This window comes from Chanodichthys erythropterus, chromosome 20 (assembly GCF_024489055.1).
Source record: "Chanodichthys erythropterus isolate Z2021 chromosome 20, ASM2448905v1, whole genome shotgun sequence".
In the NCBI taxonomy this organism is placed as follows: Eukaryota; Metazoa; Chordata; class Actinopteri; order Cypriniformes; family Xenocyprididae; genus Chanodichthys; species Chanodichthys erythropterus.
The window spans coordinates 5,798,123-5,813,804 of record NC_090240.1 but is presented as its reverse complement, the minus strand read 5'-3'; the positions used below and the strand labels follow the sequence as shown (position 1 = coordinate 5,813,804).

Genomic DNA, 15,682 nt, shown 5'->3' with positions numbered 1-15,682 from the left:
AAAAAATGAATGATCAACCCGAGGGGCAACCGTCAACCAGGAGACTCTATCCGCCTGAGAGAGAGAAGGAAAAAGGCAAAGAGAAGGGAAAGAAACCGAGAGAGACATCCTGTGTCTCATCCTAAAATACATTAGTCATCCTCCTTACAGCAACCAAATCTCTTAATTACGCCCTAAAACTTCAGACATGATGGATGACCACACTGCGGGAATCGTGGGATATTTTTACCTCCCTGATAGCAGTGATTTTTCTGCAAGAAGACAAGCTTCCAGCCAAGCCTTGTTTAGTTTCACCTGGCTCTAGCCTCACCTACGGTTACAATCATTGTGATTTACTTTATGTTACTGAACAAAGATGAAAAAAAATAAAATAAAAAGACTTCAGTGAATGTGATCTGAATGCAGGTCACAGCACATGCTGAAGGCTCTGGGCCTTTTTGTGATCAGCATGTGGCACGTCATAAATCATTTAGCATTATTGACATTGTGCAGGTAGTCGACACAAGGTTGTCAGAGGGAGGAACTCATGGCTAATGAAGCTCTTAAAGAGTTTCGTCCTCTTGTGGGAATCAGTTACTTGATCCTGGGGGAGGGAGGTGCAGAAGTGCAGTATCCATAATTAACATTTTTCACCTAAATACTTGATAACATGGAGAAAATTCCCAGAATGTTCTGTAGTATAAACCACTATGCACTTTTGTCGAATGGAAAAAAAAGCCACAGCTTGGACATTCTTTGAAACATATTCGTTTGTGTTCCACAGAAGAAAAAGTCATACGGGTTTAGAACGCGTGAGTAAATCATATGTGGACATTTTCATGTTTGGGTGAACTGGCCATTTCATTTGGACACATACAGTACATGATTGTATCTGCTTTTACCTACAATACATTCAGTACTAAACCTCATGAACCAAATATTGAATAAAATGAGACTTGGAACATCCGTCTCAATGTAAAACTCTGTTCAGTGGAATAGGATGTTCGGTTTTTGCCCTGAGGGGAAGCTTAGTCCAGAATAGATTGATTTCCTGCTGGGCAGGAAGCTTTGTCATGGTAACCATGGAGATCAGCCAGTTAAAGCTAAAGCTATCTGACTGCTATTTGTGGGGCTGTCAACAAAATGTCAAAATTAACATTAATGAAGCATGCACTTTGCTTCATTAATCTGGAATTTTACATAAAGACGAAAGATTTCCCTCATGAAGACTTGTTTTTGTTCTGAACAAACCTCAAAATAATCTTGCCCTTTTGTCCCTCATATAAAGCACCACTGTTAACGCTCATTCACACTAAACGCAGTAACTTCATTAGCATAAGATAACAATAACGATATTAGCAACCAAACCAACAGACGATAAAGTTATTATAAGCGTGAGCTGTAATTTTGTCATGTTTGAGCTCTTTAAAGATACTGTAGGAGGATTGTGATTGGTGATTGGTGCGTTTCCCATAGAATGACGTAACTCACTGCTTCACTACCATAGTACGATGAATAGTTGAGCAAATCAACTAGCTAGTCACGACTGTTTCTTGAACCTGTATTGTCACAAACCTGTCATTCAGCCACGTTGGTGAATGATGTCACACAGGTGGTGGAGTAATAACTTCTTTAATTAATACGTTTGAGATTGAATTAAAGCTAAAAACCCGATTCCATAAAAGTTGGGACACTGTACAAATTGTGAATAAAAAAGTAATGCAATAATTTACAAATCTCATAAACTTATATTTTATTCACAATAGAACATAGATAACAAATATTGGCTCATTTTGGATTTCATGAGAGCTACACATTCCAAAAAAGTTAAGGTAGCAATAAGAGGCTGGAAAAGTTAAATGTACATATAAGGAACAGCTGGAGGACCAATTTGCAACTTATTAGGTCAATTGTCAATATGATTGGGTATAAAAAGAGCCTCTCAGAGTGGCAGTGTCTCTCAGAAGTCAAGATGGGCAGAGGATCACCAATTCCCCCAATGCTGTGGCGAAAAATAGTGGAGCAATATCAGAAAGGAGTTTCTCAGAGAAAAATTGCAAAGAGTTTGAAGTTATCATCATCCAAAGATTAGAGAATCTGGAACAATCTCTGTGCGTAAGGGTCAAGGCTGGAAAACCATACTGGATGCCTGTGATCTTCGGGCCCTTAGACGGCACTGCATCACATACAGGAATGCTACTGTAATGGAAATCACAACATGGGCGGTGTGCCATTCACCGCTGCCGGCTAAAACTCTATAGGTCAAAAAAGAAGCCATATCTAAACATGATCCAGAAGCGCAGGCGTTTTCTCTGGACCAAGGCTCATTTAAAAGGGACTGTGGCAAAGTGGAAAACTGTTCTGTGGTCAGACGAATCAAAATTTGAAGTTCTTTTTGGAAAACTGGGACGGCATGTCATGCGGACTAAAGAGGACAAGGACAACCCAAGTTGTTATCAGTGCTCAGATTAGAAGCCTGCATCTCTGATGGTATGGGGTTGCATGAGTGCGTGTGGCATGGGCAGCTTACACATCTGGAAAGGCACCATCAATGCCAAAAGGTATATCCAAGTTCTAGAACAACACTTTCAGGGAAGACCTTGCATTTTCCAACATGACAATGCCAGACCACATACTGCATCAATTACAACATCATGGCTGCGTATAAGAAGGATCCGGGTACTGAAATGGCCAGCCTGCAGTTCAGATCTTTCACCCATAGAAAACATTTGGCGCATCATAAAGAGGAAGATGTGACAAAGAAGACCCAAGACAGTTGAGCAACTAGAAGCTTGTATTAGACAAGAATGGGACAACATTCCTATTCTTAAACATGAGCAACTTGTCTCCTCAGTCCCCAGATGTTTGCAGACTGTTATAAAAAGAAGAGGGGATGCCACACAGTGGTAAACATGGCCTTGTCCCAACTTTTTTGAGATGTGTTGATGCCATGAAATTTAAAATCAACTTATTTTTCCCTTAAAATGATACATTTTCTCAGTTGAAACATTTGCTATGTCATCTATGTTGTATTCTGAATAAAATATTGAAATTTGAAACTTCCACATCATTGCATTCAGTTTTTATTCACAATTTGTACAGCGTCCCAACTTTTTTGGAATCGGGTTTGTAGATTTTTAGCTATAAATTACGGACATGACATCTGAGGACTAATTGTCATTTTTCTCAGTTATTTTGCTTTATTTCCAGATTCAATCATAGGCTCGATCTTATGTACTACACCACGCACACATGCACACTCTTCAGAAAGGGCGCTTTAAATCTCTCGACAAACTAAAAGACGTAAATTACATTTATTCGATATAAAAGATATAGATTGCACTGAATGTCAGCTTGCTTATTTTGCTCGAGATAAGGATTTATTAAGTCCACATGTCATGTGAACAAGAAACTATGCTTCTAACCACAGGTGGAGAGCTGTCGTTCCAACCACACAACTTTGCGATGCTGTTTGCGAAAGTTTGGAACTGTGGTTTCGGGAAACGCTGATATTATGTTGATAACGGTGGAACTTGTGACCATAGTTGGCTAATGATGCTTTTAGGAAAGTGATTCCAACAATATCGTTCTTCTGTCTCATTGATATAGTTACGGTGTGGACCGATTTTTCACAAAATTAGAACAATTATTAAAACTTTATATACTGAAAAAAAAAAAAAAGAAATTAAAAAAATTTATTTTTAAAATTTATTATTAAATTTATTATTAAAAAAAACAATTATTTTTTATCGGATATTGCTAGTACATTTCACAAATAACTACAGAGAAATTATAATGAACATTGAAAAAAAAATTACATTTTGCAGTAAAATGTATTCCAATAGTCTTTGCTTTACTTTAAAATGTTTTTTTTTTTACAGTGTAGTTCGTGTGATTTGCCCTTAAAGGCCCGGTCACATTGACTTTTGTTTGGCAAATTTTAACAGGCAAAATACAGTCATTTGGAATCCACAAGATCTGGAATGCACGTCCTGATTTTGCGGAGTTAGATGTGCTCCTGGGTCAACATATTTTGTTGATCCTGGAATAACATTCCTATCTGAAATTTAGTTCTAACCCTATCACTACCCATAAACCTAACCCTACCCATAATTTATCACTAAAATCATAGGGAAATAATGGGTGACTAACACTGAAACCCTGGTTGTAAGCCTAAACTTGACATTAAACTGTAAACATATCCCTCAGATCTGATGGGTCGATTGAACAACATTCCAGTATCAACAAAGATGTCGATCCAGGAACATGTTGCAATTGATGAAATCAGGTTCTGCATCTGAAATTTTGAGTGAGAGAGAATTTTCCCATGTAGATTTCGCATTGGATTCAAATTTCAGACGATTAGTATGAGAGTGTCTTGCACTGTGCTTCATACATCACTACACTATTGACAAGAGACCTTTGTTTTAGCTAACTTTCCCTAATGTGACCACACTTTAATATAGTGTTTTTTGGACTCTACCATGATGATAATACCACAATATTCTTTAAAATACCTGAATAGCCACAAAAATGGATATGAATATGCTAATCATACATTATTATAATCTGTATTACCATCTGATACATCAATGTACCGTCCATTTCTGAAAGGGCCATTAATCATTCTTCCTGATAAACACTTTCTCATCCAAATTTAATTCAGTTGTAAGTTAGAGCTGCATAATTCTGGATAAATTGAGAATCACATTTTTTTTTTTTTTTTTTTTTTTTAAACAGATCAAGATTTTCCCCCAATTCTAAACAGACAACTAAACAAAATAGTATGTTACTTACTAGAGGTTCTGAGTAAATGGGAATTGTTGCAGTCTTTTTTAAAATGTTTAATTATTCTGAAAGAATTATTTTTAAAAAATGGTTTGAATGAATGATTCAATGACTCACTCATAAATACTCCACTTGTTTCATTACTGAATGAATCAGTGTTTTTGAATGAATCATTTGAATGAATGATTCAATGACAAATATGTTTTAGAAGTCACTTGTCACCATCTACTGGTGTTTGAGCATCAAGTTACTATGAAAAGGTGATGTACTCTATTTTGATTGCTTCCGTAGACATCAGTGTTTATATCTGAACTATAAACTTTCATCCCAATACTTCTGTGATAATATGAATACTTATAACACAGAAATAATGATACTATGTGGCTGAAAAGACTGTCAAAGATTGTGAAGCTGTTTCATACCTATACATGACAACTGCTCTCTCTGTCTGATCAACACAGATCTGAACGTTCCGGTGTGATTTTATCAAAGGTTTATTAGACACAGGCAAATCGATGTCATCCAGAAACAAGATTTTGTGGGTGTTATAATCTTATAATGATTAATCGTGCAGCTCTAGTGGAAGTAATTGAAAAACCACTGCATGTCCATTACCGAGATGCTGTTTTGATCCATAAATTAAATGGTGAACAGTGTGCATTTACTGAAAATTACAGTTAATTGAAACATGGGCCCTTGATATGTTTGTCACAACAATGGCTGTTTCCACTTAAAACCACTGACCTAAATACACACACACACTCCCACACTCTCTCCTACAAGCTGTCTTTGTCTAGTTCAAAACCAACACACGGCTCTGACGATGGCTTTGTGGGTCGGAGTTGCTATAGCAACAGGCGAGAGCTGCACACGGTGGCGCCAGAATTCCCTGGCCTGCTTCAGTGAGCATGGGTACATATGAGGGACCCCCTGCTGGATATCTAAAACACGTCCCCCCACGACACTTCATATGTGCCTAAATTATAGCTGCAGCCATATTTGCTATTATCTGCCTGAACAGCCCATGTTTTGTGGAGTATTTCTAACACATGAAATGAAAATGAGGCAAGAGAAATTCCAGAATATGACATCTTTATGTCCCCCAAATGCCTGGGGTTAGTTTAGCATGAACTTTCTGGTCTTTATTTGAGAGGAACGCTTATGTGTGCAGTCCTTTGTCATGGACACACACTGGAGCCCGTGTAGAGCTCTAGGGGTGGCAGAGTTATGACCCCTGTCCAGCGCATGGGGAACTGTCGTTCTAGGCCACTATGAGGCTATTGAGCACTATGTAACAGGAACCCAATATAAACAACATCTTATAAGGGTCACAAATCTCTCTGTCACACCTCTCAGCTCTGTTTCAAACCCTAGTGAACCGCCTCATGAAAGGGAACTTCATAAACAACTGATTTGGAATAGACTACATAGGCCGCAACTCTGTATGCCACATAAATAGTGACTGTCTCATGAAACTCATAATTGATTTAATTCGGTATTTGGTTTGATACTAGCATGACGCTAAGCTAATAATGTGATAATGTATATTATTGCATAAAACTTAAAAAGCACTCAGTATTGGGTGAAATCCACCATTTAAAATTATATTTCAGTATTTTCAAGCAGAACTTTTCTGAAGAGAATGAATATTTATGTTTAGAATCAACTTTTTCACCATCTTGGATAAGTTTTTAAATTCGACATGAAATGGAAGTTGCAATAGTTTTTTTCTCTCTCTCTATTATGATGTATAGAATTTAAAGGGCTTCTTGAACAAGAACAAATGAGGGCGGGACTTGATTTTGTCTGTGTGGAATTGATTGGATGGTTGTGGTTGTGCTATTGGTGGATCTCATGTGAGTGACAGTTTGCCCCACCCTCACGTCATCAAAGAAGAGAAAACATGTTGTTGCAAGAGGGAGGGGAAGTTACTTTGATTAGCCTAAAGATTACGAGGGCACATGAATTTATCAAATTTGTCAAATTTATTTATTCTCCATTCATTTTATCCAATCAAAAATCCAATTGAGATTTGGGAACCTCTCTGATTGGTGGATCTCACATCGGTTCATAAATACACACAATTCTACCGTTATATTTTGCATTACAACATGACACAAAAGATTGTGATTTCTGTTTTCTGCCTTTTTTCCTGCACAATGATTAATTCCTAAATCATCAGGTATATCAGCGAGAGAGCGACTCGAGACAACTCTCATGGAAAGAATGCGTGTTGCAATCATAGGTGGAGGGTGAACCAACTCAGGGTAGGGCTAAGGAGAAGCGCTTCCCCTTTAAAAACATGCATTTCCTTGTAAAACACTCCTGATGAATTAATGGTTATTAAAGCGCCTGCATTCATAAAACACTTAATTTAAACAGAAAAGCAAGCATACTGTATACAGGATTTGGCATTGCAGAAAGCGTGCAAAGAGAGCTTACTTTATAATCACTAAAATGCTGTCACTCATCTTAGATCATTGCGATCTCAAAGTTGTGCTATAATAAATGAAGCTGTCTACACAGCATTTAGGAGTGTTGGCACCCACCGGCAAAAACATAAATCGGTGACTATGGATATTGCCTACTTGTTGGAACAGGTTGTTTATGGCTTAATGCTGTCTGGCTAGGGATCTCACTAGATTTCAGAACAGCTCTTTCTCTGTGACATTTGAATGAATTCCACTCACACTGTGACTGAGAGGTCGATTTTAGATGGTTATCTACCCCCTGCATATTTTGGGGGTCTAATAACATTGCAAATAGAATAGTCAAACTGCTGCTTTGTGCAAAAATGCATGTAAATTTTAGGATCTAATAATAGACCGGGGAAATGTTCATGAATTGCAATCTCTGTTTGTAGATATCGCTGCTGGGCGGAAACCTTGTATGTCCAAAATGGCTACTCTATTTTTTTTCAAAATAATCAAACGCTGTGTTGTCGGAGTTGATATTGTGGCTTTATATATAGTCAGACACTTTCATGTGTCAGTATATTATTAACATTTTTACCAAAATCGAGCTCAAATGGAGTTACAAGGTTTTTGACCAGCGACTGTCAGACATACATGTTTTATCCATCATTAGAATGGCAGTAAGTGCAACTTACAGGTTATGAAGTTCACTCTAAAAAAATGTTGGGTTAAAAACGACCCATTTGGGTTGAAAATGGACAAACCCAGCAATTGGGTTGTTTTATCATAGCAGTTGGGTTAAATGTTTGCCCAACGTGCTGGGCAGTTTTATTTAACTCAACTATTGTTTAAAAATGACTATATGACTGGTTTAAAATGAACCCAAAATATGTTGGAAATTAAAAATCAGACACATAATTACCAGAGGCAACAATAATAATCAAAAGGTGAACATGTATTAATAAGCAATTTAATAAATGTTTATTGTTTATTATTCATTAAACGTATTAATAAATGTTAATTTATTAAACATATTAATACATGTTAATTTCAACCTAATTTGGGTTCATTTTAAGCAAGAAACAGTAATGTTAAACAATAGTTGGGTTAAATAAAACTACACAGCAGGTTGGGCAAACATTTAACCCACCACTGGGTTAAAACAACCCATTCACTGGGTTTGTCCATTTTCAACCCAGCAGTGTTTACTGTAGCTTTATGGGCACAACATTTTCAAAATTGAAAGTGAAGTGATGAAATGTGTCTTGAGCACCAAATAATCATATTAGAATGAATTCTGAATGATCATGTGACACTGAAGACTGGAGTAATGATGCTGAAAATTCAGGAATAAATTACATAAAATATATTACAATAGAAAACAGTTATTTTAAATTGTAACGCACTCAGAACACCAGTTTTGCCAACTCTGAGCAGTTTCATGTTCATTAATCCTGATTCCCATCATCCACTGCATTCACCTCATTACAGTAAAATGCTGAGCTGACAGAAGAAGACTAAAGGAAGATTATATGAAACAGAAGTATTCAAAAATCACTCAGTTTCCACGGCAACACACACACATCTGGGGAGGAGCTATCAGAAGGGGTTTAGATAACCGCGCTCCTGCACAGCTTAGAGAAATGTGTCACAATTTAAGCTCTACATGTGCTGCACTGCTTTCTGAACATGTACATTCAAATGTAAGGGGGTTTTATTCTGAGACGCTGCATATGATTTACATATCTCAAAGTAAGCATTAGAACAGGCTGTTTATGTCTAATAAATCACTTCTATCCTTAATCAAATGTAAATACACACATTTTAAAGATCTATTAAAATGGCATAATATAACTTTGCATGTTGGTACAGTAAGTGTTGATCTGGTGTTCAGCTGTAATGAGCTGATGACATTCATGACCCGTCTCTGCACTCAGTCACCTTGGCAACTCAGGACAGATCTCAGCATGCCTCCCAGAGGGACAGCGGAGCACAAATTAATACAAATCAGCTGGTCATCGAAAACTAGTTAACCAGACAAACACAAATATAAATCACTAGAGTAGATCAGACTGTCCGTCGAACATCTGGCACTGACAGAACTGAAGACAGTGAGGGAAAATGCACAAAAATACTGCCACATAAACGTTATTTAGGGAAGAAAATCTCAATTCAGCTTGGCTAGGACAAGAAACAAGACATTTTCTTCATGGGATTGAATGTAACAACATTTCGGAACCAAGTGGGACATTATCTCTATATGTTGTCCAAACCAGCATCAGGATTTTTGTCTAGCTTTTTAGATCCCCATGGAAGTACAGAAGAGGAAGAGTTGTTGTAATAGAGTGTTGTTGCCATGCCGTCATTTTACGCTGGACTGCTTCACAAACGAGGGTCAGTTCAACACTGGATTTGCACAAAAGATTAACATTACGGCACATGCTAGTCGATGAGAATCAACTCCACAGCAACTACATAAAATGTATCCACTAACCGTTCAGATATTTCCAGTTTCATTCTAAAAGTTGTAACTTCTTCCTGAGTCTCTCCATCAGTGTCCGACTCCGGTTTGAACACCATTATTGACAATCGTCATTTTGGCTGTGTGAGATTTTCCAGCTTTGTTGTTGTTGATCAACTGAATCACAAGCTGTTAAAGCTCCGCCCTCTTCTGGAAAGTGGGCCGGGCGCAGCAGCTCATTTGCATTTAAAGGGACACACACAAAAACAGCGTGTTTTTGCTCACACCCAATGAGAGGCAAATTTGACAAGCTATAATAAATAAGATGTGTGGTATATTTTGAGCAGAAACTTTACAGACACATTTTAGGGACACCAGATACTTATATTACAACTTGTAGAAACTGCATAATAGGTCCCCTTTAAGCAATAACATCAAGATCTGGAAAAACACATGAATGCTCATTGTCTTCATCCAAGCAAGATTATGAGTGTTATTTTAGATTGTGATCAACTGAAGCAGAATACTCATTCGATCTGAAGTGGTGTCAAACTCAAGGTGAAGTACTTTCAGATGTTTATGCTGGATCATGAACTTTCCCACTTCACAGTGGCTCAGTGGCAGTTGATGGCGATTCCCGGTCAGACTAAACCAACAGCGCAGGTTAAGAGAGGGCAACATCAAAGCTTGGCTGACAGCTTAAGCAAACACATCTCATTTCCTCTGTAATTTCCTCACTTTGTGTTCACACATAAACACACATACACACATTCAACACTACATCTCCAACAATGAGCAGTCTCCTACACACAGCTGCAGCTGGCAGAAAGACGGCTGAGTTCAGCAACATCAGGTGTCGTGACACTGAAAATGAGAGCCGGCTCTCCAAGGGGCCCTCGGGGGACACAGACAGCTCTGATGGGGACCTGAAGATGGCACATATGGCTCCAAAAGAGACCCTCATCTGACTGTGACATGATTGCTTTGTGGGGGGCCTCAGGCTGACAATAAATCAGCCAACGAAATCATTCAACATTTGACTCGTAGCAGATTGATAGCCCTTAATCATTGCTTAAAAGACCTCAGTTACTAAATACTATTAAAACCATCTATCAATCCATCTATCAATCCATCTATCAATCCATCTATCAATCCATCTATCTATCCATCTATCTATCCATCTATCTATCCATCTATCTATCCATCCACCTATCAATCTATCTATCGATTGATCGATAGATAGAAAATCATTAAAAAAAAAAAAAAAACACTACTTTCAAAGGTTTGGGGTTCGTAAGATTTTTGATTGTTGAATGAAGTCTCTTATACTTAAAAAGGCTGCAATTATTTGAACAAAAATACAGTAAAAACTAACATTGTTACAGTGTATTGTGTAAATATTATTACAATTTAAAAATAAATGTTTTCTATTTTAATATTTTAAAATGTAATTTATTCCTGTGATCAAAACTGAATTTTCAGCATCATTACTCCAGTCTTCAGTAGAAAATAGAAATATTTTGTAACATTATAAACATTGTCATTTTTGATCAGTTTAATTTATTTTTGTTGAATAAAAGTATTCAAATATTAAAAAAAAAAAAAAGAAAAACCTCATAGTGACCCCAAACTTTTAAATGGTATTTTACAGTAATATATAATCTAAATAACTATTATATTTATATAATCTAAATAAATATTCTCTTTCTCTCTCTCTCTATATATATATATATATATATATATATATATATATATATATATATATATATATATATATATATATATATATATATATATATATATATATATATATATATATATATATATATATATATATAGAAAATACTCTCTTAGACTTAAATGGATCTTAAAAGGACTGGAAGGCCAAGAAAACTTTCAAAATCTGATGAGAAGTAGTCCAGGAGGTCACACTAAATATATTTCTGTAATATCAGCAAACAGTAAAAAATTGATAAACACTCACCCATTGGCTAGGTCATCATCATCATCATCGACGTCTACATCAACGTCATCATCATCGTCATCTTCTGGTTGGCTCTTGCCCGTCAGGTTGCCGTCGCTGAGGTAACCAGACTTGAGGTCAGTCATGTCATCGTCTGCGGCATCCAGGCCCTCAATGAGTTGGATGCGCTGCAGGTGGCTGATCTGCGTCGACGCTCGGATGGGCAGGGAGTGGGTGGTGACCCCGGAGGAGGGGGCGTCACCAGCTTGCAGGCGAGGGCTGGACTGGCCTTGGCGCCAGGAGAGAGGGGAGGAGCGGTTGGACAAACTGCGGGCATTAGTCTCATCACTGTCGTAGCACATGCTGCTCTCAATACAGCTGAAACACAACAACAAACAAGGTTGATAATTTTATTTTCTGAATATATGCACAATGTTGGACCAGTGTTTTATTATATCAAGGGAACAAATTAGTAAATCTTGTGCACGATTTAGCCTACTTTTTTTCTTGCATGACATGATTGGGGCTCTGTAGTTGTAGTTGTTGTTGTAGTTTTCATGGTTTTAGTTTTAGTTAACTATGATATCCCTTTGTTGGAGTGATGATTGATACTACACTGTAAACTCGAATAAGTTGGGCTAACTCAAAAAAATTGAGGTAATCAGTTACATCAAATTTTTTGAGTTATGATGCTCCCAATTTTAAGTAAGCAGAACTATCAAGTTTTGAGTTTGTAGTACTCATGCATGTTAATTGCTCCTAACTTGAAGTACTGAGTTAGCTAACTCATACATTTTGATAAAAATCAACAAAGTATTTAGTTAACTTTTTTATTTTGAGTTCTTGCAAATCAAATGAGTTATTTACTTCACTGTAAACCGTAAGAAAATACAAAAAAATGCCAACTTGCTAATTTGTTAACATGTTAACAATAGCATGGTATAGCACTTACTGAATGAGTACAGCAACTTAAAACATGTAACGTACCTGCTCTCAAACCACACAGCATACGCCACTTGTCACCATAATGGTAACTCTCCAAAAACCCAAATTAACAAACTCTTCTAAATTAGCATAACAAACATTAATCGCTACTAAATCTCCCTTACCATTAATCTTGTGCAAGAAAAAAAAAAAACATTACATAACACTTAATTTTAGTATTTACTCTCCCTTTGAGTGCCATGGGCAAAGCATGCTGGGAAATCCCAGCCAAGTTTCAGTTAAACTTAAGTTAGTCTAAATTAAAAGAAATGAGTTCATACAACTCAAAACAGTTCAGTTTACTTGAAATATGTCAGTGCTCTGAACTCAAAAGAAAAAGAAAGTTCCAAAATATTCAAAGCAGTTAATTTAACTGAACTAATTTTTTCAGTTTAAGTTTGTCCTACTCAAACCAATTAAGAATTTTGAGCATTAGGGTTTGCAGTGTAGGTGCCATCATATTACCAAAATTTCGCGAATTTTTTGGGCAAAAAAGGTCCATTGCCTATTGTCAATAGTGTATCGATGAAGGAAGCACAGCTCACACAGCTTTCACTTTCAAACCAATCCGTTTTCTGTAAAATTTGAGTGGGATTTGCTCTCACAAAATTCCCAATAGCATGGATTCCCTTTGAAATGACTGGCTTTCGTCCATGAAAACAATGGTAAATGTGACTACACCTTTGAAGAGTTTGAAAAAGACAGTTTTTCTTAAGCAAAATCAATGGTTAAATGTTGTTCGTATTGGAATTACTATTTCTGACTAGCATGTCTGACTAAATGTTTATTGTCAAACTTGTAACTTAAATCATAATTTTATAAAACTCCAATCCTTGTCGTTATAAATGATGCAAGTGACATACAAAAGCACTAAAAGTATCTGACGTGACTCGTTTTCTCAGTTCATCCACCACTGGCAGGTGTGCAAAAAGCTAATTTTGGACTCTGGCTAGACAGGTTTCAGCCTGGAATTAATGTGAGAAAACCTCTTTAATTCCACAGAGACATTTCAGAGAGTTCAGGCAAACTCATTCGTCATACCAGCTGTAACTGTCAGCTTATCACGCACACTCATTTCATCAGCACATCACAAGACTCATCTCAGTCTTACACATTTTGTGGATGTGTGTTTATGTAGTCTCTAGTAAGTGATCTATCATCCATGGGGACACAGGAGAATTTGAAGGTAAAACATGTATGAGGATGTCTAATTTCCTCAATGCCTGGTTTACACGCCGCTCAAGGAAGTCAATCGCGCACACACTGACCCCTTGGGTGCCTTTTTTTCTGATTTTTAAATAGTAGGTCACAGTTTGGGCAGCTAGAGGAATTGGCTGACCTTCTGCTGATTCAAGACCCACCCATCCCCGTCCTCACTAAAGCCCTCATCTGGATAAACTCATATCCTCCTGAGTTGTGTGTCTGTCCTGCAATGATTTTAATGCTCTTATTTAGTTTCCAGGTGTCCAGGTTTGGTTTTAATACTTTTAAGCCCAGCGGATGGATGGAGATTATTTCCCGCTGTCCTTGAGCTCAACTTTCAAAGTATAAAAACCAATGGGATAAAGTTCTCTCAAATTTAATGGAATGTTTCTGGTTCAAATAAGTTCAATCTGAGGCACTCTGTCAATTACCATTGGACATCATTTCAACTAATTCTGTAGTACAAAAATGTGGGTTATTCGAGCTGGAAACATGTCTTTTCTCGATGGGATCACTATCAAACTTTTAGTTATGCAGCATAATTCATTTGGGTGAATTTTTCATGGCCAGACTAACACACGTTATTAAGCAGGCTACAAATACTTTATTTATAACAGTTGGATTCACTAAAGTTTGTGGAATTAAATATGTATTATATATTCAAAGACTTGTTTAAATAATATAAATGTGTATTATCTGAATGCCGACAGTATATGTGATAGCATTATAGTGTTTGCCTTTCTATTACTAAAAATATTTGTTATCATAGTTTAATGTCTTTGTTTAACATTTCTATTAAATAATTTATAAGACAGAACTGTTAAACAAAGACAGTAAACTAATGAAGTCGGAGAACAGGAGTTCCAGTGCATCAGCACTCAGCCACTAACATTCTCAGCACTTTCAAAACAAAATAAAAGTCCAACTTTGCATACCTCTCGAACAAGCAGAAACATGTATCGTCAATGCTGATAATTAAAAATGTATATCGGCTTTTGCGATATATCAGTGGACCACTACCTATATGTTAACTACCTTTGAGAATGCTATTGTTATGATTTGCACCAAAACACCACAATAACGGTCCAAAAAACAGGCAAGGGTCGTAAACAGTCAGTCTAAATCGTTGAATTCAGGGCAAATAGAGTAATCTGGCAGTAATACCAGGCAGAACATAAAAAAAAAAAAAAAAACAAGATATGGGAATCCAGAGAACAATGGCTAAGCGGTGCAGACATAACCCAGAAAAACAGAGAATCAATGAACAATAATCGGAAATCGAGACATTAAATGGACAAACCTAACAATGCAAATGACAAACACCTGAAAATAATCATGGCCGATGAACCCAGGCAATGAACTATGGGAAATTAAGTCTGTGTGAGAATACCAATAGTCACGAGCACTCTGTGGCAGCTATATATGCTTAATTATATAGTCATAATTGGCATGTAGCCTACATTTATGCTTTTTTATGCACTTAATATATACATTTTTAATAGAGTATGCATTCCCTGGGAATCAAACACATGAAACATGACATATACGTAGGTAGTGCCTGTTCATGCTACAAAAAAGCAACCGTTTGATCTACAGCTCACGTACTTCAGTTTGAGAACCACAGGTGTGTGTGTGTGTGTGTGGGGGGGGGGGGGGGCATTTAATTCCCCCCCCCCATTAAATAACATTAAAACCATGCATGTATTTCTGACAGGCAAAATGCCGTAAAAGGTCAAATACATGACATCCAATCAAATTACCTTGGGCCAGATTTACTAACAACTTGCGCCAGCGCAAACCTCTGTTTGCGTTAAAAAAACTACTGTTACGATTTACTAATTTACTAATTAGTAACGCAATTTACTAATGTTTGCACTCATCAATTTACTG

The 15,682-nt window shown here is 36.9% G+C and overlaps 1 protein-coding gene across 8 annotated transcripts in view; it reads right to left on the bottom strand.

Moving 5' to 3' along the window:
- nav1a (neuron navigator 1a) overlaps positions 1 to 15,682 on the bottom strand; it is a 210,735-nt gene that overhangs the window by 91,669 nt on the left and 103,384 nt on the right. For all 8 annotated transcript variants that reach the window (XM_067371856.1, XM_067371858.1, XM_067371857.1 and 5 more), the window contains one exon: positions 11,627 to 11,983. In XM_067371856.1, the coding sequence (XP_067227957.1) occupies positions 11,627 to 11,983 (357 nt within the window). The remainder of the gene's footprint in view (positions 1 to 11,626; positions 11,984 to 15,682) is intronic.